This window comes from Hypanus sabinus (genome assembly GCF_030144855.1).
Source record: "Hypanus sabinus isolate sHypSab1 chromosome Y unlocalized genomic scaffold, sHypSab1.hap1 SUPER_Y_unloc_12, whole genome shotgun sequence".
In the NCBI taxonomy this organism is placed as follows: domain Eukaryota; kingdom Metazoa; phylum Chordata; class Chondrichthyes; order Myliobatiformes; family Dasyatidae; genus Hypanus; species Hypanus sabinus.
Genome location: NW_026779013.1, coordinates 588,399 through 612,530, shown reverse-complemented (window position 1 = coordinate 612,530; position 24,132 = coordinate 588,399). Strand labels below are relative to the sequence as shown.

Sequence of the window (24,132 nt, the reverse complement as noted above, 5' to 3'; positions counted from 1 at the left end):
GTGATTTGATAGCGGTGTATCAAATTATGATGGGTATAGATAGAGTGAATGCAAGCAGGCTTTTTCCACTGAGGCCATGGGAGAGAAAAACAAGAGGTCATGGATTAAGGGTGAAGGGGGAGAAGTTTAAAGGGAACATTGTGGGGAGGGCTTCTTCACACAGAGAATGGTGGGAGTGTGGAATGCGCTGCCAGATGAAGTGGTAAATGTGGGCTCACTTTTGACATTTAAGAAAAACTTGGACAGGTACATGGATGAGAGGGGTTTGGAGGGATTTGGCCCAGGTGCAGGTCAGTGGGACTAGGCAGAAAAATGGTTCAGCACAGCCAAGAAGGGCCAAAAGGCCTGTTTCTGTGCTACAATGTTCTACGGTTCTGTGGTTCTAGACCTTACCTATCCATGTACTTATTCAAATTCCTTTTAAGTGTTATCATTTGTATTTGTTCAAATTATTCTCTCTGGCAATTCATTCTATATGTAATAACCCAACTCTGAGGAAATTACCCCTCTGGTCCAATTTAAACATTCCCTTACACATTAAACCTGTTAAATTTAGTTTTTGGTTCCCATTACACAGGAAAAAGATTGTGTGTGTTCACCATATCCATATCCCTAATGAGTTTATATACCTCTGTCCTATGATTTCAAAATGTTATATGGATATGATACAATTTCTATCAACTGGGAGGTCCGATTATTCAGAGGTTAACCTCTATAAGTGGTTGAAATGTGGGATTCCTTCACCCAAAAGGAAGCTGATACGAAACTTTCAAAAATGAAATTTGTAAAATTTTCATTGTGTTAGAAGATCAAGGAACACTGATTAATCTTGAAGCACAAATCAGTCAAGCTTAAATGCAAATGGCAAAACAAACACAAGGGGCCATATGGCTTTTTCTTGAATTTATAAAGGCTAACACAATACATTTTTCTTGAAAGGAATGTGTTTCTTTATCAATTCATTAAATAAAGGGCATTTGTTAATATATCATCACAGTGGAAGGTCTCATCATAGAAATCTGCTTTTTATCAATTTGAAATATTTTCTATTGTGCTATAATATAGAGTCAGTTCCAGTTACTGAATCATTGCGATTTCTCACAGCACACCATGCATAGATTGCATAGAGTGAGTTAAGGTGTTGACTACTCACTGGAGTATTCAGAGGTTGGAAAAATGGCTTTTGCATCCTTTCTGACCAACCAAGGCACTTTCAGAAAATATAATATGAAACACAGCCGATTTGTGCAAAGCAAGCTCTTAGAAATTCAGCATCAGTGTAAACTATGATTAAATTGGTGCTGAAGATTCTGCAATTTTTGTAGTTTTACACTAGGTTCGTTTTCTCCTCAGCTAAGCAGCACAGCAGAAGAGAAAATGAATACAACAAACCAAGTATAAAGCATAATTTGTCATTATATGATTGATCTCACTATACTTTTTCTTTCAGAGCTTGGGGGTGGTGTTATATGTGCTCGTTTGTGGGGCCTTACCATTTGATGGTAATACATTGCAAAACTTGCGAGCCAGGGTACTAAGTGGCAAATTTCGAATTCCATTCTTTATGTCTACAGGTAAAAGTCTTTTTTTATTAAAAATAGAAAAGGTCTTAAGATATTGATGAAATTTTGAGATGTATCTTTTATGGAACAAAATTATTTTGATTTAGTATTTTAATCTGTATGTCTACATTGAAGAAGCAGTGACTAGTATATTTTTATCTCTGTTTTAATTTTTAAAGCAACTCACTTTGTAGTTCCTGAAAAAAACAGATGTAGATTCTTAGGATACTCTTGTCTTTTATAGATTAAACATGTGGAATTTTCCTAACAGAGCATTCTCTATCCTTGATAAAAATGTAATTAACTAAATGAAATTTCTGTATGTTACAGAGACTTTTGGAAGTTTCTTTGCTTTGAAGTAAATTTAACTGAACTATTAACGTTAGTATAAAAATCCCAAACTGAAGCCTTGTGAATATAAAAATCTCAAAAAATTGTTTAATCAAATATCTGTGATGCAATTTTATAAGCAGGCATCAAAATGTATTAAATGAGTTTCTTAACTTTAGTTAAGATTTATTGATACCGCTAGAAATGGATTCCTAACTCACGGGGTGGGAAATAAAATCAATGTGATACTGCAACTTTTCCTGGCATGATCATTTGATCATTTGTCATCGTCACATGATTATGCTTACTACATCAAGGTGTAGTGGCTTGCCCTGTAGAGCTAAAGCATCTTGGACAGTAGCATGGTCGGAACCATAGCAGGACATTAAACAGTGTACTAAAGAAAACATCCCCCAGAACAATTATAAAAATTTTGCAGGCATGTCAGCATCAATTTGCAGCTTAAAGGTTTTTACCAACATTGAAACAATTAAAATTGAAGTAAATTAAATAAATTAAAAAGAAATAAATGTACAGAATTAGTTAAGCAGTTTGTTTTTGTTCTGTTTTTTGGAAAAGGAATTGTATGTACTCCCTGTCTCCTCATCCATAACACCACAGTCACCATTGAAATGAATTGTGTCTTAGTCTAAATTAGCATTGAGAATTTTCTTAGCACAAATGTTGGGGAATCTCAGCAACTTGGCACTTTACCTATGGATCATTTACAATGTGAACTGAGATTTAGTATTCAGAATCTAAAAATAGGTCAGAACTTCAATATTTGACAATGCTTATGTGGTAGTGTCAGGCCTAAAAGATTTAAGTAGAGTGCATGTGATTTCATTTGGAGATGTTCCCATTAAACCCTAAAACTGGATTCATTCTGTTTCTTAATTATTTTTGAACTGTAGATAAGACTAATTTCATTTTGAATACCAGAGTGTTGCATAGTAGATAAACTATGATTTTCAACTGCTTAGTGTTCTTTTTCAGAATTTTAAATGTGGCCTAAAGCAAAATATATAACTTGCTAAATGTTGAAATCTTGGTTGGAACCGATGGATGAAAATTCTAAGGCATAGAATTGATTTCAGAAGGAAAATATTTGGAATCTTATTGGTTTTTTGAGGAAAGTGGAAATCCAAATCTATCAGGGCAAATCTAACTTTACCAGGGATTAGTTTTCATCAGAGTAGGTTACTGCATGTTAGCGGCTGAAGCAAGGTGAAAAATTCTGGTCTTGATAATGGATGAATGTTTAATAGGCTGGAAATCTAGGTGGTTAATTATCCAAGGAAAGTTCTGCCTGTGATAGCCCTCTTACTACAGTGACCAACATGGTAGGGTGCTGATCCAGTTCTCTAAAGTGGTGTATAACTACCCCAATTGAGATTCACAATTAGGCCCAGTAGCTGCATGTCCATTAAAGAGTGGCCACCTTCACAGCACCATTTGAAGTAGACACAGTTATCCCACAATACTGTTCCTGCTCACACTCACTATCATAGATACCAACATTACTTCTTACCTGTCGATAATTACTTTCAATGTCAGGATCTTTGAATTAAACAAATTGTGCATAAGGATAAACCATCCCTTAAAGCACTTATTCTACCTGGGTTTATTAAGGCTCAATTTCTTTAAAACTTCTACCATATTATGTGAGGTTGGCTGGAACAGACTACTCCCTTCTGGATATCAAAACAAGAAGCTGGATAATTTTCTCCAATATTCTTTATCCATGTTATTGGTATTAATGGCATCCCTTCCAAAGTGTGATCAGAAGTCCTCGTAAAAATCCAATAATCTGATATATTGATTGGTCTTATTTGCATATTCATACACTACCTGCAGAAATGTGTTATAAGACCACCCACCACAAGTCAGTAGCATCTCTGCTATCATCAGCATATACCACTTTGCCATTCTGTGATGTAGGAAGACAAAAACTCATTCACTCCTGGTTAGTTGCAGGGTACATAGACATAAAGCAGGTTGTGTTAGCAAAAACAGCTTTTAGAGTTGGGGCTGATTTTACAAGAAATCAATTTCCACCTAAAACTTAAAAAACATCTTCATTCATGTTCAACATTTTTTTTTGGTTATTGTTAAGTAGGATATTTGTTAAGAAAAAAATCAGTGATTTTGCGCAGGAAATTATATATGGGTAGTAAAATCTGTGTCAGTTAAGATTGGACTTTTCATTGATCTGATCATCAATTTTAATCAAAGTAAATTTAATTACAGATTTGCAATTAGAAGTTCCGATTTGCCTTCATCTAAATATAATTTTCTATGGTTCAGTAATTAAATAGTAATTAAAAACACCTTCATATTTGTATCCAGATTTAATTTATTCTGACGTTTGGTGCATTATCACTGCTTTAAATGATTAAATTACTCTGATTTTATTAACTGCATTATAAGAGGTTTGGTTTTTATTTTACTGGAAGAGAATTTTTTTTTACCTACTCTACATAGTTGTTAATATTTCTCTTACAGTTATTTTGACTAGTAAAGGTCAATGATTTCACAAGATTACTGTATCTACTATTTGCCATATAATAGTGACTGAATTGCATTTTACATTTATTATATTATTACAAATAATCATTCTGTTGTTGAAGTCAAAAATACTAATTAAAAATACACCCATTAAAATTAATGAAATCCCATTGGGTGTGTGTCATGTTTTCAGGGCATGAACATGAATAAAGTAATGTAAGCTACTGTTAAGGAAGCATATCAGACTGCTTAGAAACTGCTGTAATATTCTGAAGATTTTTGTATTTGAAATTCCATAAACTTGAAGCTTTTTGGAGTTCTGAAAATTGTGGTCAATATTTTAAAACTAAGCTTGCTTTTTTGTATAATTCAAATATGTTTTACTGTCAGTTATTGTTTCCAAAGTAGATATATCACTTATTTTAATGCCTCTCTCTTAATGCATCTTATTATGGTAGTTATCAAATTTCAACTTCTGGTACTCAGTGGCAGTGTCTGCTTATGGTTATCTTGTCAGTCACTTCTTTTAAACAATATACCTCAAAACAGGTGGTCATGATAGAGCTAATAGTGTGTTGGGAAGACCAGATTGTGGAAGTGTTTTAGTGTTTGAAGTTCAAGTATCAGGAGCTGTTACAGCAGTGCCAGAGAGAGGGATGGAGGCACTTTACAAGCCTATAGAGATGGACTGTAGTTTTACTGGCTATTTATTCTGCAGAATCTATTCTCCCCTTGGCAATATGGTGACTACCAAGAGAAAAGCCATCAGGACTGTCACAGAGGCTGTTTAGCATGTCCCCAAGGTTATTGATCAAGATGTGTGACCCATGGACCAATGCTGCTAGGATGAATGTAGCACTGACCAACCTGACAGGGACACCTAGGTGAGGGTGCCTGATGTTGAAAGACTCAAAGTGTCCAGTGGCCCAAGTTACATCACTGATGCATCTCAGTGCATCTTAGGATGTATCTAAGCATCATAGTATTTCCTTGCCTTCTTTTGAGCAATTTTTTTCAACACATGATATTATTTTCTTTTATAGTTGTGTATTCTGAACTTCACTGAAAAGAATTTTCGTGCTGATATTTTTTTGTTGAGTTTAGTTTTCAGACTGCTGTTTTGTCATGTACAATCTATTTTTGCACAGTAGATCTCAAACTATATGCATTTGAATGAACGTAATTGTCAATACAGGTTTCCCCTGCTATCGGAACGTAGAGCATTCCTATGAAACCATTTGTAAGCCGAAATGTCATAAAGCAAAAAAGCAATTACCGTTAATTTATATGGGGAAATTTTTTGAGCATTCCCTGACCCAAAAAAATAACCTACCAAATCGTACCAAATAATGTAAAAACCTAAAATAAGATGAACATACAGTAAAAGCAGGAATGATATAAATGTACAGCCTATATAAAGTAGAAATATTGTATGTATGGTGTAGTGTCACTTACCAAAATCGGGAAGTCAGCGAGCCAAAATCGATGTGGAGAAAACAAATTGGCATGTACACGCCTATGCACATACACACAATGCACACACTACTGCCTGCACAAGGCTTCATGGTTATGGTAGTCTTTCAGGGGGTAAACACATGCATGAAGCGGGCATTTTTTATCATAACAGCGAGCTGTCGTAAAGCGAACGTTCGAAAAACGCAGGCCACCTGTATTAGCTCAATTATCAAGGAAGCCCCTAGAATTCAAAATCTCTATAAAACAACAGATCCTATCTAAAAATTTTCCATTTTTCATTGTCATATCTCGTTCTATGTTCTGTAAAAGTCCTGTTATTAATTAAAAGATATATAGGCCTTTTATTTTATACCTGTAATCTTATATTTAAACGTTCAGTTGAAATTTTTCAAATTGATCTTTTGTCTACAGTTTGCTTTCTTAAAACTCTGTTTGATGAAGGGTTTTGGCATGAAATGTCAACTGTTCATTTCCCTCTGATGTTCACCAAATGTAAAAACTATTTTTTTAAGTTTGAAGAAGGTCCTTTTATGAATATGAGCAACACACAAAGTGCTGGATGAACTTAGCAGACCAGGCAGCATCTATGGAAAAAAGTACAGAATGTTTCAAGCTAAAACCCTTCGGCAGGTCCAATATGTCTACTCTTTTCCATAGATGCTGCCTGTCCTGCTAATTTCCTCCAGCATTTTGTGTGTGTTGCCCGGATTCTAGCATCTACAGATTTTCTCTTGTTTGCCTTTTGGGAATTAGTTAATTTTTTTTAAGAGTTCTGTATGTGAATACACAGAGCAGAGTATAACATTTTTACAGAACTATATGGAAGCTATATTTAATATTCAAAGGAAACATAAATTTGAAAATCTACAAACTCTTCTGAAGGCAAAATAATTCAAATTTCAGTCTTTTTTGAAGTAGAAACCTTTGATGCAAAGGTTTCTATTTCTATTTCATTCTCAAGGCCCTTCCCTGCTGTTGATTACCCAACAAGTAATTTCTTTAACCTTTTCAACACTTGAAATATTAAAAGATTTAAAACACATTTATTATCAAAGTCTAGATACAATATACAATACTGAGATTCATCCTCCCACAGGCAGCTGTAATACAAAGAAACAGCATAGAATTCATTCAAGAGAACACTAAACACTGAACTTGCAAAAAAGAAGTTCACTCAAAGAGCAAAACGCAAGTAGACAATCCATAGAATATCAAGCATCTAACCTGAAGTCTAGTAGTATTCAATTTAATTCGGCTCAGTGTCAGACACTAACCCACTTCAGACGGTAGGAATTCTTTGCTGAAGTACCCCAGCCAGCATCAATCACTCTGGATCAAACCATACAAAAACTGTGAAAAAATAGTTAACAGAATCCTGGAATACATGCAACGTGAACCTCAAAGTCTTTGATCAAAGGCCAGCAATCCCTGTGTGTAGATGTCAGGCTGGCAGGCATAGATGACAAAGACCAGGTCAAGGACTGAGGTTGGCAGGTCCTGTGGATGATGACTGACCCTGGGTTGTTTTTTTTTGTGGTTTTGTGTTGGTGTGTTGAACACTATGGTCAAGCTATGTTGTTGCTACAATGTATGGCAACACTTGTGGGTTTCCATCAGCACATCCTCATTATGTTGGTTGGTAATGCAAACAACACATTACACTGAGTGTTTCAATGTATATGTGATAAATGAATCGGAATCAGTGGTGATGATGGGCTGGATGAGGTGAACTGGCAGTTTGTGAATATTTGCTTTGATCATAGACTGTGACCAACTCTGAGCCTGAGTTCACTGTGTTACATTCGTGGTAAACTTATTCAAAGGCTGTGTAATGCACAATATATGGAGGTGTCCTTGAAGTGTACTGAATGGGCTATGGGGTGGTTCCCTAGGAATAAAAAGTTAATATATAATCAGTGTTTGATATCTCTGAACCTGTACTCACTGGATTTTAGAAGAATGAGATATTGCCCACCCTTGGTGAACCTGGTTGGATTTGCTTGTGGCTCAGCGTCTTGTTTAATAGTTGATTTCCAGAGTCACTGCTGCTCGTCATCTCATAGCACACCTTTTTATATATTTTATTCCTTTCAACGTTCCCTCTATTTTTCGTTGCAGCTGTGTAGACCAACTACTGCTCTGAGCAGGATATTTTTATATGGCCTAAAAAATGCATGGCACTTTATAATAACATCATATGAAACGTCAGAGCTACTCTTTCTCGTAGATGCTACCAGGCCTTTTGAGTTCTTCCAGCAACCGTACACCAATGTTGTGTAATTCAAGTCTGCACTTGGACTATTCTGTGCATTACTTCATTAAAATAATGAACTACTTGTTTTGGTAACACACACAAAATGCTGGAAGAACTCAAAAGGCCTGGCAGCATCTACGAGAAAGAGTAGCTTTGACATTTCAGGTAGAGACCCTTTGGCAGGACTGGCAAAAAAGATGAGGTTAAAGTAAGAAGATGGAGGGAGGGAAGGAAAAAACTCAAGATGATAGATGGTAGGTGAAACAGGAAGGGGGAGGGGTGAAGTAAAGAGCTGGAAAGTTGGTTGGTGAAAAAGATAGAGAAGGGGAATCCAATAGTGGATAGAAAACCATGGAAGAAAGGGAATGAGGAGGAGCACCAGATAAAGGTAGGTAAGGAGATAAGGTGAGATAGGGAAATAGGGATGGGGAATGGTGAAGGAGAGAACTGGCAATTACCAGAAGTTTACAATAATTAAAGTTTATTTAAGTAGTGGAGAGTTATTTGCTAGATTCAAAGTCTGCTTGTACAGTGCTTTAAATATTTTCATCAAGAGCACAAAAGCTTTAGAAGGAAGAATATTGCACCTACATCCTTGAGTTTCATTACCTGTTTTGGTGTTGAAGTTCAAATTCACTAAAGTGAACCCTAGAAATACGGAAGTAGAGATTGAGCAGGATTGGCCTCTCTCTCTATTCGGTGTTTACAAAAATGAAGGTAAATAATTATTCTAAGGAATTGACAGGATTAATGCTGAGAAGCTTTTTTGGATCCATAAAGTATTCAGAAATCAGATTCAAGATAAAGTTTAGCCATTTGGCACCAAAATGAGATACTTTTTCTCAAATGGCATTCCAAATTTTTTGATATCCAGAGTATCAATATCATACACATTTTTGTAAACACATTGAAGTAAATTCACAGCGTAGATAAATGGCGCCACTCCAGGGAATTCAAGGACAAGGATAACACAAAGATACAAGAATTAGTTATTATACTAAATGTCTGAGCAGAGTCAAGGATTTGTATTCAATATTCCTTCTTCTTTTCCTTAAGCTTTTGTGCTCTTACTGAAAATATTTAAAGCACAATACTAACTGGCTTTGAATCCAGCAAATAATTTTTTATGATTTATCTCAAGACAAACAATATAAACTTCCTTATCAGTTCACATCCATGCTTCTTACTGCTATTAGAAATCACAAACAGTATGCAGAAAGAACTCAACGGGTCAAGCCACTATATAAGCGCTGATCCTTGCTGAGCATCAGTAGTTACAGGCCTACAATCAGAATAACATGCCATCGCTATTGTCTTCTGTCTAAGGTCAGTCAAGTTTTGAATGCAATCTACCAGATCACTATGGATCTCATGTATGTGCCTTCATCTTCTGGATCAACCGGCCATAATGTACTTTGTGGAAATCTTTACTGAGATCTATATATACAACAGGAAGATACAGTGCCAATTGACTGTAATAATTTCAACTCAATGACAATCAACATAGTTTGATTGTCACACCATAAGTTTGAGTGCTTACCAACTGTTCTGCTCTCTCTAACTTATGACTGTGTGGTTAGGCAGAGCTCAAATATCTATAAATTCACCAATGATACTACTGTTACTGAGAGAATCTCAGAAGGCAATTGGGATGCATATTAGAGAGAGAGATCAGCTGGTTGAGTGGTGTTATAATAACAATCTTGCAATTAACATCAGTGAAATCAAGGAATTCATTGTGAAATTCAAGAAGGGGAATTTAAGAGAACACACACTAGTCCTCCTTACTTTTAAGCAGAGGAAAGAGTGAGCAGTTTTAAGTTCTGAGGTGTCAACATCTTAAATATCTATTCTTGGCCTAATCTTTTGATGCACTCATGACAAACAGCACACCAGACACTACTTCATTAGGAGTTTGAGAAGATTTCATATGTTACCAAGGAGTCTTATCAAATTTATACAATGTACAGTAGAGACCATTCTGACTGGTATGAAGGTTCTAATATACAGGATCAAAAGAGGCTACAGAAGGACGTAGACTCAGCCATCTCTATCATGAGCACAAACCTCTCGCCATGGAGGACATCTACAAACAGTGGTGCTTCAAGAAGAATGCAGCCATCTTTGAAGATCTTCACCATCAGGACATGCCCTCTTATTACTATCAGAGGAGGTACAGGGGCCTGAAAACACACATTCAGCATTTAAGTACAGCTTCTACTTCTCCCCCATCATATTAATGAAAAGTCCAGAACTAATGAACACACTCTCATTTATTTGTTTATTTCTGTGTCAGTATTGTCATCCATTTTATTGCTGTGTCAAAAACAGCATTTTTACAACATGTCAGTGAGAATAAGAATTATTCTGTTTCTGTGAGTAACTTGAGTGCCACATCTGAAAGAACCAAGCTTAGAAAGAATTCAACTTCTGACTTTGATATACCTTCAAAGATAATGGCTGTTATCATCACAGCAGAGTACATTCCGCCACAGGCTGATACTGACCTGGCTCTCAAGGAAATAAACGAAACCATCAATACAATGGAGACCGTACACCCAGAGGCTGCCTTTATTGTCACTGGTGTCTTTAATTGAGCATCGCTGAGGAAAGTCTCCCTGAGGTTTTGTCAGCATATCCAGGTTCCACTCCCTTCCACAATGCTTACAAAGCTCACCTTCGTCCAACTTCTGGAAAATCAGATCACTGTTTGATCCTGATTTTACCAACATACAGGCAAAAGCTGAAACAAGAGGTGGCCATAGTTAAAACCATCCACTGTTGGTCTGACCAGTTGGTCTCCATGCTGCAGGTCTACTTTGATGACATCGACTGGAATGTCTTCCATGAAGAGGATGTCTCCAAGTTCACTGATGGAGTCACGTGCTTCATCTGGAAGTGCGTCGACGGTGTTGTCCCCCAGAAGTCGGTCAGGGTCTTCCCGAATCAGAAACAGTAGATCAGTAGTTCCATGAGATCAGCACTTACCACCACAACATAGAGGTTACACTGCCGGCAATCGGCTCAAGAAAATCAGCTATAATCTACACAAAGATATCAAGACAAAACAACAATATAAGGAAAAGATTGAGTCAAGATTCATAACGTATAGCACATGTGACTTACCGCCAGGGCTGCATTTGACTTCAAAGCCAAATGTTGTGCTGCCAACTTCACAGCCTCTCTCCCAGATGAGCTGAGTTGCTTTAATGCTCGGTTCAGTGTTACTTACTGTGAACCTCCGAGGAAAGTCTGCAACCTGGTCATTTGTGAGGATGAGGTACGCAGATGTTTCCAACAAGTGGGTGATTGCAAGGCTGTGGGACCAGACAGCATCCCAAGATGAGTACTCAGGATGTGAGCAGATCAACTGGTAGGTGTGTTTATAGACACTTTTAATCTCTCTTTTAAATGTAGAGTGCCCTTCTGCTTCAAATTATCCACCATTATTCCTGACCAAAAAAGACCAAGGTAATATCCTGTAGCACTCACCTCAATAATAACCAAATGCTTTGAGAGGCTGGTCAAGGATTACATCTGCAGCTTGTTACCACCCAAACTGGACCACTTACAGTTCACCTACCAACACAACCTATCAACAGTTGATGCAATACCCAGTGCTCTACATACCGTCCTTACACATCTGGAGAAGAAAGATGCTTATGTGAAAATGTTGTTCTTGGACTACAGTTCAGCATTCAACACTATAAGAAGATCAGAGACCTCAGCCTGGACCATTTTGTGTACCTGGAACCCGGACTTCCTGTCATATCGTTGGCAGGTGGTGAAAGTGGGCTCCCTCACCTGCACCCCTCTGACTCTCAATACAGGAGCCCCTCAGGGCTGTGTACTAAATCCCTTCCTTTATTCCCTGTATACCCATGATTGTGTCGCCACCCAGAGTTCTAATCTGCAATGACACATTGATTGGGCTTATCTCAAACAATAATGAGAGAAGAAGTCATCTGTCTGACACAATGGTGTCAAGAAAACAACCTTTCCCTCAATGTAGCAAAAACAGAGGAGCTAGTTGTGGATTACAGGAGGAATGGAGACGAGCTAACCCCTATTGACATCAATGGATCAAAGGCTGAGAGGGTGAACAGCTTTAAGTTCCTCCGCGTTCACATCAATGAGGACCTCATGTAGTCTGTACACACCTACTATGTGGTGAAAAATGTTCAACAGTGCCTCTTGATGACAGGCTGCATCAAGAACAGTACCTCCCTTAATAACAGGGCTCTGCAGAGAGTGATGTGGAAAGCCCAGCTCATGTGTAGATGTGAACTTCCCTTGATTCAGGACATTCACAAAGACAGGTGTATGAAAAAGGCCCATAAGATCACTGGGGACCTGAGTCATTCCAACCACAATCTATTCCAGCTGCTGCCATCCGGGAAATGGTACCATAGAATATTACAGCACAGAAACAGGCCTTTTGGCCCTTCTTGGCTGTGCAAACCATTTTTCTGCCTAGTCCCACTGACCTGTACCTGGCCCATATCCCTCCATACACCTCTCATCCATGTACCTATCCAAGTTTTTCTTAAATACTAAAAGTGAGCCCGCATTTACCACTTCATCTGGCAGCTCATTCCACACTCTCACCACTCTCTTTGTGAAGAAGCCCCGCCCATGTTCCCTTTAAACTTTCCCCCTTCACCCTTAACCCATGACCTCTGTTTTTTTTTTCTCCCCTAGCCTCAGTGGAAAAAGCCTGCTTGCATTCACTCTATCTATACCCATCATAATTTTATACATCTCTATCAAATGTCCCGTCATTCTTCTATGCTTCAGGGAATAAAGTCCTAACCTATTCAACCTTTCTCTGTAACTCAGTTTCTCAAATCCTAGCAACATCCTTATAAACCTTCTCTGAACTCTTTCAACCTTATTAATATCCCTCCTGTAATTAGGTGGCCAAAACTGCACACAATACTCCAAATTCAGCCTCACCAATGTCTTATACAACCTCACCATTACATTCCAACTCTTATACTCAATACTTTGATTTATAAAGGCCAATGCACCAGAAGCTCTCTTTACGACCCTATCTACTTATGAATCCACTTTTAGGGAACTATGTATCTGTATTCCCTGATCTCTGTTCTGCTGCACTCATTTAAGTATAAAAGCCAGGACTAACAGGCTCTTGGACAGCTTTTTCCACCAGGCCATTAGAATAATTAATTCACGTTGATCTGAGTGTATTTCTATATTACATTGATTGTTCTATTTATTAGGAATTACCATGATTTCACATTGCACATTTAGATGGTGTAACTTAAAGATTTTGATGTGAAGGATCTAAGAAATAAAGTCAATTCAATTAATTTCTTCCTTGATGTCTCTTTATTAGATTTGGGCTCTCTAATTATCTGAGTCACTATCCATCTCTGCTGCTTAATCAGTTAAAAGACATTTGCAAAAAACCTCATACTTAACAACATAAACAAAAAAGGAATACACTTTAATGTGTAATTGAGGTGTCACAGAAGCATAGTGGTTAACACAAAGCTAATATAGCTGGAGTTCAGAGTTAGTTCTGATACAGGTGTCCCCTGTTTTCCGAATGTTCGCTTTACAACACCTCGCTGTTACGAAAGAACTACATTAGTTAACTGTTGGCGCGTGGCCCAGTGGTTAAGGCGTTCATCTAGTTATCTGAAGGTCGCTAGTTCAAGTCTTGGCTGAGGCTGTGTGTGTGTCCTTGAGCAAGGCACTTAACCACACATTGCTCTGCAACGGCACCAGTGCCAAGCTGCATGGGTCCTAATGCCCTTCCCTTGAACAACATCGGTGGTGTGGAGAGGGGAGACTTGCAGCTTGGGCAACTGCTGGTCTTCCATTAAAAAAATCTTGCCCAGGCTTGCGCCCTGGAAACTTTCCAAGGTGCAAATCCATGGTCTATCGAGCCCAACCAAAGCAGCGTGACCCCGAGCAGCCAAGCTCTCCCCCCCCGAAACTGCATTCTAGCCACCATTGCTTAAATGCTGTGAGCATCTGTGCTTTATGTCGATTTATCTTGTGCGTCACTTAGCAAGCTGAGTTCTAAAGAATTGGAAAAGCATAAAAGAGCTCGTAAGGGTGATACACCTAGCGTAAAACTAGACATAATTAAGCGTTTCAATTGTGGTGAACGATGTAAGGACGTAGTGAGTTTGGCTAAGGAGGCTGGGTTTGTGGATGTTGATGAAGCTGATGTTGAAGAGGTTTTGGCATCCCATGACCAAGAACTGACAGATGAAGAGCTGATGCATTTGCAAGAGGAAAGAATAACAAAACCAAAGGCAGTAGCGAAAGTGAAGTCATTTAGGAACTGAACGTGAAGCAATTGCATGAGATTTGCACTGCGATTGACAACGCTGCAATGATTGAAGAATAGTATGACTTTAAATTTGAAAGGGTACATATTTGCAGGATGGTTTGAGTGCTTACAAAGAACTGTATGATAAAAAAATGCATAGTCTAAGCAGTCAAGCATACTGTAGTTTTTCAAGCCTTCCACATCAGTCACAGCTTGACCTTCGACATCGAGGCAGACAGACATAGAAGATGACCTGCCTGCTCTGATGGAAACAGACGACGATGAGATGACACTCCAGTCTCCCACCACCCCAACCTCCGACGACTCAGCCTAACACACCATTGTCAGTGTGCTCACTGTCTTCTCGATTCTAGTAAGTGAAACTACACTGTACGTACGTTATTTCTACTTCATATAGGCTGTGTATTTTTATGTTTATTTGGTATGATTTGGCAGCTTCATAGCTTAAAGATTACTGGAAAAAGTGTTTCTACCAAGAGCACTAATGCTGAGTGTTTCTACTGAGAGCGCTTGCACCAAGAGCGCTGCCAGGAGCACTTGCGTGAGATTTCGCTACGGTGGACAGTGCTGCAATGATTGCAGAAAAGTATTTCTACTTTATATAGGCCGTGTTTTTATCAGATCATTCCTGCTTTTACTATATGTTACTGTTACTTTAGATTTTATGTGTCATTTGGCGTGATTTGGTAGGTTATTTTTTGGGTCTGTGAACGCTCACAAATTTTTCTCATATAAATAAATAGTAATTGCTTCTTCACTTTACGACATTCCGACTTACAAACTGTTTCAGAGGAACACTGTACCTTTGAATGGTGGGAGAAACCTGTACCCTTAGTAAACACAAAGTACACTGCAGATGCTGTAGTCAAAGCAACATGTACAACAAGTTGGAGGAACTCAGCAGGTCAGATAGCATCCGTGGAAACAAACAGTTGATGTTATGGGCCATGTTTCCACGGATGCTATCTGACCTACAGAGTTCCTCCAGCTTGTTTACGTGTTGCCTTGTACCATCTGTAAAGTGTTCGTAGGTCCTCCCCATTAACATATCAGTTTCCTTGGGATCCTCTAGTTGATTTAATTTTATTTTGGACTAGAAGTTCATATACAAATTTTTAAAAACAAAAATCTGTGTTGAAAACCTAATTACCTGCATTTATACGATTTTGTGGACATTTGTGATACTTTACTGTACGCTGTGAAATTTGTCTTCTGGATTTTTTAACACATTTCCTTTGTGATAAAAATCCCCAAGAATTTCACATAAAATTTTCTCAGTCTCACCAGTCTGACAAAAAGTGTTGTTATTTACTGAAGAACAATCATATTTGTTGGGAATTCCATCCCTAATCTTTTATAATTTCAGTACAGCCCCAAGTACTGCCCTGCCCAAGAAGTTAGGAGCCAGATAACTTCCTAGAATTACCAAAACTGTTCTTGCTATATGCTACTATATCTCACAGTCTGTTTTTCAGTACTGAATTAGGGAAAGCATCTAGATTTCTCACTCATGGAAGGGAAACTATTTCTGATTTTCCCATACCTATATGCTGAGGTAGAGTGGGCCCAAGCATTCAGATACCTAGTAGAGAACTCCATGGTTAGATCACATGGCTTTTTACTTGGTGAGTTTCATGGCCTCATGCAGAAGTAAGACATCTCTTCTGGTATTGTTCGTTACTGATCTCTCCACATCCCAGTGAGTCCAGAGAATCTTCCAATCTCTCCCATCAGCAGCATCCATTATTCACTACTAATACTCCTTTGTACCTTAAACAATTGATTATATAGTGTTGTGCTCTAAAGAACTAGCTGCAAAATTATATCTATTGTGCAACTTTTTTGAGACATTGCAATTCATTAGTATGGAAGGCCACACCGAGGTTCATTTTAGAACACTGAAAATTCCAATTTTTATGTGATTTTCTTAAACACCATTAGTGATAAAACATAATATTGTTTAATAATCTTAAAAAGGGTGTGGAATGGTCTTTAGGCCATCAGATCCCATAATTAGTTTCTTATAAAGTATGTATCTTGTACAAAATAATTCAATTTTCCCTTGCATCAGTAGGTTATGTATAAGTGAAGAGAATTTGTGGAAGGTCAACTTAATGCTTTAAAATTCTTCAAATCATTTGCTTATATCTACCTATGATGTAGCATTTTTATTTAAAGTACTTTAATTGTTTGTTTACTACAATGTAATAAGTGAGTTAATAACTAAATTTGATCTACATAATTAAAGCTTACATGTGAGTTCTGTTTAGTGATCACACTTGTTTCTTTTCAGAATGTGAACACTTGGTTCGACATATGCTTGTGCTAGACCCAAGCAAACGCCTGTCTGTGGAACAAATCTGCGCACATAAGTGGATGAAAATAGGTGACCCAGATCCAGAGTTTGACCAGGTGAGTATATTTCAGTGGTAACACGAGTGAATCTGCAGAAAAACACGAAATGCTGGCAGAACTCAGCAGGCCAGACAGCATCCATGGGAGGAGGTAATAACAATGTTTCGGGCCAATATTTGAGTATATTTCAGTGTATGCTTACTAAGTTGAAGAAGGGTGCTTAGGCCCATTAGGTCCTATTCTAAGCAGAGTGATCCCGTCATTCCTTTCTCCCCCTCCTTCCTCTACAGCTTGCTTTTCCTCACATTTTCAATAACTTTCTTTCAATTCTTCTGTCACAGATCTACACTAGAGGGTAAATTACAGTAAGCATTTTACCTACCTAGAGCTCTGGTACATGTGAAGCAACTGGAGTACCTAGTGGAAACCACATAATTGCATGGAAAATATGCAAAATTAATATGGACTATGCTACTGTTGAAAATAAAATCTCTAGTTGCAGATTGTTTCTTGATTTCACTATAGTGTACAGTATGGCAAGAATTAAAATAATAATAATAATAATAGAAAGTTTGACAATTTGATTTATTTTCCTGAAAGTGAAACTTTATGTTTTGAGGTTTATCACAGCAGTGGAATGAATAGATAAAATTGCAGTTTTAGACTTCTTTACTTTAAAAATATCTTCTTCACATTCAATTGAAAATAATTAAGGAGTGTATCAATCCATGTGTTTTATTAGTGGATTCTGTCTTTCTGTCGATGTCTGGGTAATTTTTTTCACTAAGTAGATGCAGCTTTTACTTCCAAGGCTTATTGATTTAATAGACATTAACCACTGTATTCCAACTACAACAGTTGTCCTCAGAATCCTTACCCCTAGAGCATGAAAAATGCCGTTTGAAATTCTCTACACCAGCGATGGTGAGGAAAGTAATAGGTTTTCCTCAGCAGACAGACTTCTCTAAAATCAGTTAATGCTGATTTTATTCAAAAATGAGGTACTGTTTTGGAAAGAACATGAGAAAAGCCTTTCCTTTGCAGGTAATAATGACAGATATGATTTATATCTTCTCAGCTAGGGCAGTAGAGATACCAGGCAGGATAGCTGAATGCTCCTCTTGCAGGAAGTGGGAAGGAAGTGAGATCTCCAGGGTCCCTGACGACTACATCTGTGAGAAATGCATTCAGCTGCAGCTTCAAACACTCTGCGTTACGGAGTTGGAGCTGGAACTGGATGAACTGTGGATCATTCAAAAGGCTGAAGAGATGATAGATAGAACATATAGGGAGGTGCAGAACTTAGTAAACTAAGTGACAGTCAGGAAGGGGAAAAAGGTTAAGGAATTGGTGTAGAATACCCCATTGGGTGTCCTCAACAACAGGTATATCGCTTTGGATACTATTGGGGTGTTGACCTAACAGAGGAAAGTCTCAGTAGTCAGATCTCTAACACTACCTGAGTCCGTCTCTGTGATTCTAAAGGAAAGGGGGGAGAAAAGGCATCTGAGGTTATAGGGGATTCGTAAGTTAAGGGAAATGAGATTCCCAGATAGTATGTTGCCTTCTAGGTGTCAGGGTCTGAGGCATCTCAGATTGAGTCCTCAACATTCTAAAGTAGGAGGGTGAACAGCTAGAGGTCATGGGTCATGTATGTACCAATGACTTGGGTAGGATAAGAGATAAAGTTTGCATTGGGAGTTTAGGGAGATTCTAAGTTAAAGGACAGGAACTCCAGGACTGTGATCTCAGGATTGCTACTGGAGCCAATGCGTTAGCTAAGTCAGAACTAGGAACATTATAGAGTTTAACACATGGCTAGGGAGTTGGTATGGGGGGAGTGCATAAGATTTTTGGATTATTGGGCTCTCCTCCAGGGAAGGTGGGCCCAGTACAGAAGGGAAGTTTGCACCTGAACTGGAGGGGGACTAATATCTTAGTGGGAGGGTTTGGTAATGCTGCAAACCATTAAAGTAGAGTTTGAGAGAGATGTGAACCAGAGTGCCAGAATAGTTGGTGGAGAGGTTGTTGTGTTAGATGTTGGTCAGACTTAAGATAGACAGGAATCAAAAGATTGAGTTTGGTGCAACAATTACCCTGAGCTGTGTATATTTTACTGCAAGATTTATTGTAGCAAAGGCAAATTAGCTCAAGGCATTGATTAGCACCTGACATTATGATATTGCAATCATTAGTTAGCTATGGTTGCAGGAGGGTTAGGACTGGTAGCTCACCATTCTGGGGTTCTATTTTAGACATAACAGTGGAAGGGATTACAGGAGAGGGAGTGTTCTGAGTCAGGGAAAATGTCACAGCAGTGCTCCGTTAGGAAAGACTGGAGAACTGGTCTAGTGAAGCATTATGGTGGAACTGAGGAATAAGAAATGTATGACTACAGTAATGGAACTATATTACAAACCACCCAGCAGTCCTAGGAATTTAGAGGAACAAAGTTGTAAAAAAGATCAGAGATTGTTGCAAGAAATGTACGATTGTTGTAGTAGGCGATAATAATTTTCCACATATTGACTGGGACTCCAGAGGGCTTTATAAGATAGAGTTGTCAAATGTGTTCCGGAAAGTTTCATTCCACGGTACATAGAAGTCCCAACAAGACAGCATGCAGTACATGATCACCTATTAGGGAATGAGACAGAAGTTTGAGTGGGGGAATACTTGGCATATAGTGATCATAATGCCATTAGTTTCAAAGTAAGTATACAAAGAGATAGGGACAGGATATTTAAGTATTTGGATTGACATGAAGGATAATCAGCCTTGTTCGGCGTGTGGTAAGCCATGTCTAACTGGTCTTATAAATGTTTTCGAGGAAGTTATCAGGAAAATGGATGAAGGCAAGCCAGTGGATATCGTCTACATGGGCTTCAGTAAGGCATTTGACAAGGTCCCACATGGGAGGCTGGTTAAAAAGTTTTGCACTTCAGTAGGACCGACCAGAGTAGTTCTTACACAGTGAACGGTAGAGCACTGAGGAGTGTATTGGAAAAAAAGAATCCAGGAATACAGAAACATAATTCAGCTAAAGTGGTGTCACAGGTAGATAGGGTCATAAGGAAAGCATAAGGCACATTGGCTGTAAGTCAATGTATTGAGTACAAGAGGTGAGATGTTGCTCTGAAGTTGTCTAAGACATTGATGAGGCCTAATTTAAGGTGTTCTGAGCAGTTTTGAACACCTACCTATAGGAAAGATGATATCACAGTCAAGAGATTACAAGGATGTTGTTAGGTTTGGAGGACCTGATTTGTAAGGAAAGATTGAATAAGTTAAGACTGTATTCTTTAGAACATAGAAGATTGAGAGGAGATTTGATATAGGTTACAAAATCGCGAGATGTATGGATAGGATTTTTCCACTGAGGTTAGGTGGGTCTACAACCAGAGGTCAGGGTTAAGAGTGAAAGGTAAGAAACTTGAGGGGAATTTTCTTCATTCAGAAGGTTGTGAGAGTATGGAATAAGCTGCTCATTAGACATTTAAAAGATGTTTGGATAAGTACATGGATGGTAGGTGTATGGATATTTATGGTCCCAGTGCAAATCAGTATGAATAGGCAGTTTATATGGTTTTGGTAAGGACTAGGTGGGCAAAAGGTCTGTTTTATTGCTGTGCTATAGTATATGCTATTTAGTACTCATAATCAGTTTAAAAGTTGAGAATTTTTTTCAAAACCAGTTATCAGCTTTGAGTTATGAGTGCCAACTTGTCAGTAAAGGAAATAGAAACAAATCCTTAACATATCAGTTTCATTTTTGGTCTCAAGATGTTATGTAGCACCAGAGGGAGATGGAAAACAGGCAAACAACTAAATATGCCAGGGATGGGGTAAGAGAAAGAAAGGTGGGGGAGCATCAGAGGGAGATGGAGAACAGGCAGGGTGATGGGCAGAGAGAGAAAAAAAACAATTAAATATGTCAGGGATGGGGTAAGAAGGGGAGGAGGGGCATTAACGGAAGTTAGAGAAGTCAATGTTCATTCCATCAGGTTGGAGGCTACCCAGCCGGTATATAAGGTGTTGTTCCTTTAGCCTGAATTTGGATTCATTTTGACAGTAGAGGCCATGGATGGACATACCAGAATGGGAATGGGATGTGGAAAAGGCCACACCGGGAGCACCGGACACAGTATACCACACCAGCCGACTCACAGGTGAAGTGTCGCCTCACCTGGAAGGACTGTCTGGGGCCCTGAATGGTGGTGAGGGAGGATGTGTAAGGGCAGGTGTAACACTTGTTCCGTTTACAAAGATAAGTGCCAGGAGGGAGATCAGTGGGAAGGGGTGGGGGGGGACAAGTGGACAAGGGAGTTACGTAGGGAGCGATCCCTGTGGAAAGTAGAAAGGGGGAGAGAGGGAAAGATGTGCTGGGTAGTGGGATCCCATTGAAGGTGGCAGAAGTTACAGAGAATTATACGTTGGACCTAGAGGCTGGTGGGGTGGTAGGTAAAGACACCTCCGCACCAATCTCAACCTCACTATAAAACCTGCTGATAAGTGGGGAGCTGTTGTTGTCTGGCGTACTGACCTCTACCTGGCCAAGGCACAGCAACAACTCCCTGATATCTCATTTACCCCTTGATCATGTCCCCACTAAGGAGCACCAGGCCATTGTCTCCTATACCATCACCAACCTTATCAGCTCTGGGAATCTCCCATCCACTGCCACCAACCTCATAGTTTCCACACCCCACACTTCCCGTTTCTACCTCCTACCCAAGATCCACAAACCTGCCTGTCCAGGTAGACCTATTGTCTCAGCTTGCTCCTGCCCCACTGAACTCATTTCTGCATACTTTGACACTGTCTTATCCCCCCTTGTTCAATCTCTTCCCACCTATGTTTGAGACACTTCTCACGCTTTGAACTTTTTTCAATGATTTTAAGTTCCCTGGTCCCCACCGTCTTATTTTCACCATGGATGTCCAGTCCTTATATGCCTCCATCCCCCACCAGGAAGGTCTCGAAGCTCTTCGCTTCTTTTTGAATTCCAGACCTAACCAATTCCCCTCTACCACCATTCTCCTCCGTCTAGCAGAATTAGTCCTAACTCTCAATAATTTCTCCTTTGGCTCCTCCCACTTCCTCCAAACCAAGGGTGTAGCCACGGGCACGCGTATGGGTCCCAGTTATGCCTGCCTTTTTGTTGGCTTTGTGGAACAGTCCATGTTCCAAGTCTATACCGGTATCTGTCCCCCTCTTTTCCTTCGCTACATCGACGACTGCATTGGTGCTGCCTCCTGCTCGCATGCTGAGCTCATCGATTTCATTAACTTTGCCTCCAACTTTCACCCTGCCCTCAAATTTACCTGGTCCATTTCTGACACCTCCCTCCCCTTTCTTGATCTTTCTGTCTCCATCTCTGGAGTTGGCCTATCTACTGATATCTACTATAAGCCTACAGACTCTCACAGCTACCTGGACTATTCCTCTTCCCACCCTCTCTCTTGCAAAAATGCTATCCCCTACTCATAATTCCTCCGTCTTCGCCACATCTGCTCTCAGGATGAGGCTTTTCATTCCAGTACGAAGGAGATGTCTTCCTTTTTTAAACAAATGGGTTTCCCTTCTACCACCGTCAACTCTGCTCTCAAACACATCTCTCCCATTTCCTGCACATCTGCCCTCACCCCATCCGCCCACCACCCCGCTCGGGATAGGGCTCCCCTTGTCATCACCTACCATCCCACCAGCCTCCGGGTCCGACGTATAATTTACATAACTTCTGCCACATCCAACGGGATCCCACTACCAAGCACATCTTTCCCGACCCCCCTCCCCGCTTTCTGCTTTCCGCAGGGATCGCTCCCTACGCGACTCCCTTGTCCACTCATCCCCGTTCCCCCTCCCCCATCCCTTCCAACCGATCTCCCTCCTGGCACTTATCCTTGTAAACGGAACAAGTGCTACACCTGCCCTTACACTTCCTCCCTCACCACCATTCAGGGCCCCAGACAGTCCTTCCAGGTGAGGCGACACTTCACCTGTGAGTCGGCTGGTGTGGTATACTGCATCCGGAGCTCCCGATGTGGCCTTTTATTTATTGGTGAGACCCGATACAGACTGGGAGACCGTTTCACTCAACACCTACGCTCTGTCCGCCAGAGAAAGCGGGATCTCCCAGTGGCCACACATTTTAATTCCACATCCCATTCCCATTCTGATATATCTATCCACGGCCTCCTCTACTGTCAAGATGAAGCCACACTCAGGTTGGAGGAACAACACCTTATATACTAGCTGGGTAGCCTCCAACCTGATGACATGTATATTGACTTCCGTTAATGCCCCATCCCTGACATATTTAGTTTGTTTTCCCTCTCTCTCTGCCTGTCACTCTGCATGTTCTCCATCTCCCTCTGGTGCTTCCCCCCACCCCTCCTTTTTCCCGAGGCCTCCCATCCCATGATCCTTTCCCTTCTCCAGCTCTGTATCACTTTTGCCAATCACCTTTCCTGCTCTTAGCTTCATCCCACCCCCTCTGGTCTTCTCCTATCATTCTGTATTTCCCCCTCCCCCCCACTACTTTCGAATCTCTTAGTATCTCTTCTTTCAGTTAGTCCTGACGAAGGGTCTTGGCCCGAAATGTGAACAGTGCTTCTCCCCATTGATGCTGCCTAGCCTGCTGTGTTCCACCAGCATTTTGTGTGTTTTGTTTGAATTTCCAGCATCTGCAGATTTCCTCGTGTTTGATCCCTGTTACCATGCTGATTTGCTTCAATCATTTGCTTATGTTGCCAAATTAATATATTCCAGAGTAATTAGTTGATTGTTATGGGACTTAGGAATTCCTGAGGAGATATAAAGTACTGTAAAATCAATTTGAAATCTGCAGTGAAATTGAGCAATTGTATCATTTTTCATCTGGATGATTCAAATATAAAACAATGTTTATTTTTTCTTTTATAAATGTCTGATGTTAAGTAACTACTAGTTTTATGAATGTTGGAACAAATATAATACTTATGGTTAATGTTTTTATTATGCAAAATATTGTAAAGTTGAACATGAAATGTTTTAATTATGTTATGCTTTTCATAGTTAATAAAAGAATCCAAGCAAGTGAAAGCAGAAATCAAAGCAGAGCCTCTGAATGAGCAGGTACTTATGTACATGACGAAATTGGGTCTGGAAAGAGAACGCACACTACAGGTACTGTGACCCTCCTCTACTTTGTGTTTTATACTGTCTAAGGTGTGTGTAGTTATTCAAGTGTTAACATTTGAATTATTATATTTGATCGTTATTTTGTTGTATGTTACTTATTTTGTCAACATTGATAATCAAAACTACATACTAAGAGG

The 24,132-nt window shown here is 39.4% G+C and overlaps 1 protein-coding gene across 3 annotated transcripts in view; it reads left to right on the top strand.

The window, feature by feature from the left end:
- Window positions 1–24,132, top strand: part of LOC132386016 (serine/threonine-protein kinase SIK3-like) — a 295,240-nt gene that overhangs the window by 98,232 nt on the left and 172,876 nt on the right. For 2 of the 3 annotated variants that reach the window (XM_059958283.1, XM_059958282.1), the window contains exons 6-8: window positions 1,451–1,574; window positions 16,752–16,870; window positions 23,870–23,980. In XM_059958283.1, coding sequence (XP_059814266.1) covers window positions 1,451–1,574; window positions 16,752–16,870; window positions 23,870–23,980 — 354 coding nt within the window. Of the gene's footprint in view, window positions 1–1,450; window positions 1,575–14,196; window positions 14,811–16,751; window positions 16,871–23,869; window positions 23,981–24,132 lie in introns of those variants that run through there. The other variant, XM_059958284.1, reaches the window with a different exon arrangement.